The 3,287-nt window shown below is 58.8% G+C and overlaps 1 protein-coding gene; it reads left to right on the top strand.

The window, feature by feature from the left end:
- Positions 1-518: 518 nt before the first annotated feature.
- Positions 519-3,021, top strand: CHC_T00005590001 (hypothetical protein). XM_005717418.1 is given in 2 exon segments: positions 519-2,843; positions 2,844-3,021. The coding sequence occupies 1 exon segment, from the start codon at positions 519-521 to the stop codon at positions 2,841-2,843; it is 2,325 nt and encodes a 774-aa protein (XP_005717475.1). The 3' UTR covers positions 2,844-3,021.
- The last annotated feature ends 266 nt before the right edge of the window (positions 3,022-3,287 follow it).

The following is a 3,287-nucleotide window of genomic DNA, read 5'->3' as shown; positions in this document are numbered from 1 at the left end:
CGCGCAATCGCAAGCCTCTCCCGCCCTACCCTCCCCTCACCCCCTGGCTAACCTCCATCCTGCGCACCCTCCCGCCGCACCTGCGCAACCATCCCCCCGCCGCCCTCGCCCCAACGCGCCGCGCGCTTTATCTTCTGCGCATCGCCTATGCCACGCCCGGCCCCGCCCGCGTCGCCGCCACCGCCGCCGCCGCCTCCCCCGACGCCCCGTCCTCGCTGCTCGCGCTGCTCAACGCCCCGCTCGCGCCGGACGACCACGCGGCCGCCCTCGTCGCCGTCCACGCGCTTGCGACCGAGCGCCCATTCCGCGACGCCTTCGTGGCTGCGGACGGCGTGCAGGCCGTCACGGCCCTCATCGCAGACCCGCCTTCTGCCGCGCTCCCGTCGCCATCGCACCAGCGCCAGAGCAAGCGCCCCGGCCCGCGTTATGAGCCGCCGCCTTCACCCGCCGTCGCGGACGCACGACTCTCGACGGATAGCCTCGTGTGGAACGCCGCCATCCGCACCCTGGCAAAGCTCATGGTGTGCGCGCCGGCCGCGTGCGCCTCCGCCATCTCTACTGGCGCGCTCGTCGTGCTGGCCGCGGCCGCGCGCCCGCAACAGCCCATGGACATACGCCTGCGCGCCGCCGCAGGGCTCGCCGCCATCGCCGCGTGGTCCGGGCCCAGATGCGCCGTGCAGATCGTCGAGACGGAGCACGTTGTCGCATCCATGACCGCCTTGCTGAGTGAGACCGATGACCGCATACCTGCCGACCTGCGCTCTGCTACCATTGATGGGTTGGTCGTCATGTCGTTTCGGAGGCATGCGCGGCGCATCTTGCAGAATCATGGCGCGGAGGCGAAGATCAAGGCCGCAGCGAGGCATGCCACCGTGTCTGGCGACTTTGCAGCTGCAGCGAGGAGCACCGTCGCCGCTGGTCAGATCTCGGGCCGCTCTATTGATGAGTACGGCTTCCTTGTCGAGGACGAGGCCGTGCGGAAGGCCCGAAATCGCCACTCGAGACAAAACCGCGCTTCCGGTCACGACGATGACGATGATGATGATGATGACGACGACGACGATGACGATGAGGACAATGCCCGCCCGCGTCGCAGGAAGACGGGGCTCATGCAGCTTCAGCAGCGCATGCTGGAGGAGCCGTACACCTCAGTGGAAGATCTTGACGGCCTTGAAGAAATCGTCCACGAGGAGGCCGGCGTTCTCAGTTCTCCGCCGGGCGACCGCCATTTCATGCGTCACGCCGTGCGCACGTATAGCATGTCTGCTTGCGAAGTCGACGTCGTTGCCAACCTTGCGGACAAACTGGCAAACGCCGATGACGACATTCTCAATCCCAACGTCCCGTCTGTGCCGAGCGCGTATGCGCTCGATGTGCAGGCGCTTGCGCAACGCTCAATCGTCGGTGCGAAGGAAAACCGAAACACAGCCGCCTTGGGGTCCCCGGAAAAGCGGAGAGGCATGGTGGACACATCGGAAATTCGCCCGGTCGTCGAAAGGCTTTCGGCAACCATCCCTTCACCCAGCTCTAAGGTTGGAGGGTCGCAACGTGGTTCGCGGCCCCTGTCAGTGCCCAGCGCGTTGACAGAACGTCACTCCGGGTCGAGTTTGCGCCCGAACTCGCTGCTCACTCCGATGCAAGACCCCGACTTTGATCGAAACTTCCGGGAAGTGGATGACGAAAGTGTTTCTTCCGCCGCAGGCGCGTCGAGCAAATCTAAGCTCATTTCGCCGCTGCTCATGTTTTCCTCGGCCACGAAGAGGGCCGCAGAGAGGGACGGCAAGAATAATCATTTGCAAAAGACAAACAGCCAGCTAACTCGCGAGACCGAAAATGAGCGAGTGTGGAAAGAGGTCATTGAAAATCGTCCGGATATGCTGCAACGGGAGCGAGGCCGCTCAAGCCGTGTTGCCGCCTACCGTGAGCTTGCTCTGGTACCGGTGCCACCACCGATGCGTCGCAAACTATGGCCTATTTTACTTAGCACCGCCGCTCTTCGGGAAGCAAAGCCAAAACTGTACTCAAAGCTATGCAAGGGAGCGGACGAAGTCACGCTCCCTGATGACATTGAACACACGATTGAAGTCGATGTGACTCGAACCATGCCGCTACATTCTTTATTCTGGGCTGGTGGTGCGCAAGTCGGGGTCCAATCGCTTCGCTCAATATTAAGAGCTTATGCCCGCTATGTGCCGGAAGTGGGCTATTGCCAAGGCATGTCCTCCATTGCAGCCGTGTTAGTAATGAATGCTGCAGATGAAGAAGAGGCGTTTCTGATGCTGGTTCAGTTTATGAGCCGGTTTCAGTACAAGAAAGTGTTTGCGCCAGGTTTCCCCTTAATGCTTCAGTGGATTTCCGAGCTGAAGCCCCTGATTGCGCACTACATGCCCGAATTGAGTGCACACTGCGACAGGGAAAATGTTTCACTTGAGTTGTATGCAGACGCGTGGCTCATCACGGCTTTATCACATAACTTTCCACATCGTCATTTGCTCCGTGTATGGGACCTAATGTTCCTCGGCGGAAGCCCGAAGGTGATCCTGAAGGCTTGCTTGGCAGTTTTGAGGCGATGCGAAACCCGCTTATTAACGATGGACTTTGAAACGATGATGCCTTTCCTGCAACGAGGGTTTGCTGAACCCGATGCCGGCGTGTTGGATTCCAAGAATCCAGAGCCATTCATTGCGATGATGAGAGAATTTCGATTCTTACCGGATCTTCCCAAACCGCAAGTGGACACTTCGCCAAATGCCAAGGGGTCGCCGTCCTCAGGAGGCGAACAACGGAAACGGAAAAGTGGAGGTTGTTTCCCGTGCTTTCGGCGATCTCAAACTGTAGACTAAATTGATCTCACCTTGCCTGTGGTTTGTTAGAAACAAGGTAAGGAAGCGGTGCAAGGCTGAGGAGGCTGTAGCACCCTGTACACATAATGGACGTGGTCCAGAGTTACTTTGACTTGATTGTTACTTGACACGAATAATCCCCACGACATTCCAAAAAGCCTGTATCTTTTGACTGTTTTCCTATATACATCGAGCTCAAATGGAGCTCTTTCGCCGTGCTTTATATTTTCTCCTTTTTGTTACAACGCTCCCAACGGAATCGCGATCGAGAGATATCCATGCTCGACGCGCAATGACCAATTCAATCGCGATGTCTCGGCGCTGATATGCGCTTAGAGATCATCTTCGGCACATAGACATAAATCATGCCGGCAAGGATCCCCGAAAGATGGCCCAAAAAGCTGACGCGAGGCCCAGCCATTTGCGCCAGCACGAGTTCGAGCC

Source organism: Chondrus crispus, genomic scaffold (assembly GCF_000350225.1).
Source record: "Chondrus crispus Stackhouse genomic scaffold, scaffold_30, whole genome shotgun sequence".
NCBI lineage: Eukaryota > Rhodophyta > Florideophyceae > Gigartinales > Gigartinaceae > Chondrus > Chondrus crispus.
This window is presented reverse-complemented; position numbering and strand designations above follow the sequence as displayed.

Bases quoted from the DNA above. Each gene is read 5' to 3' on its own strand.
- CHC_T00005590001 (XM_005717418.1), top strand. From the start codon at position 519: ATGGTGTGCGCGCCGGCCGCGTGCGCCTCCGCCATCTCTACTGGCGCG.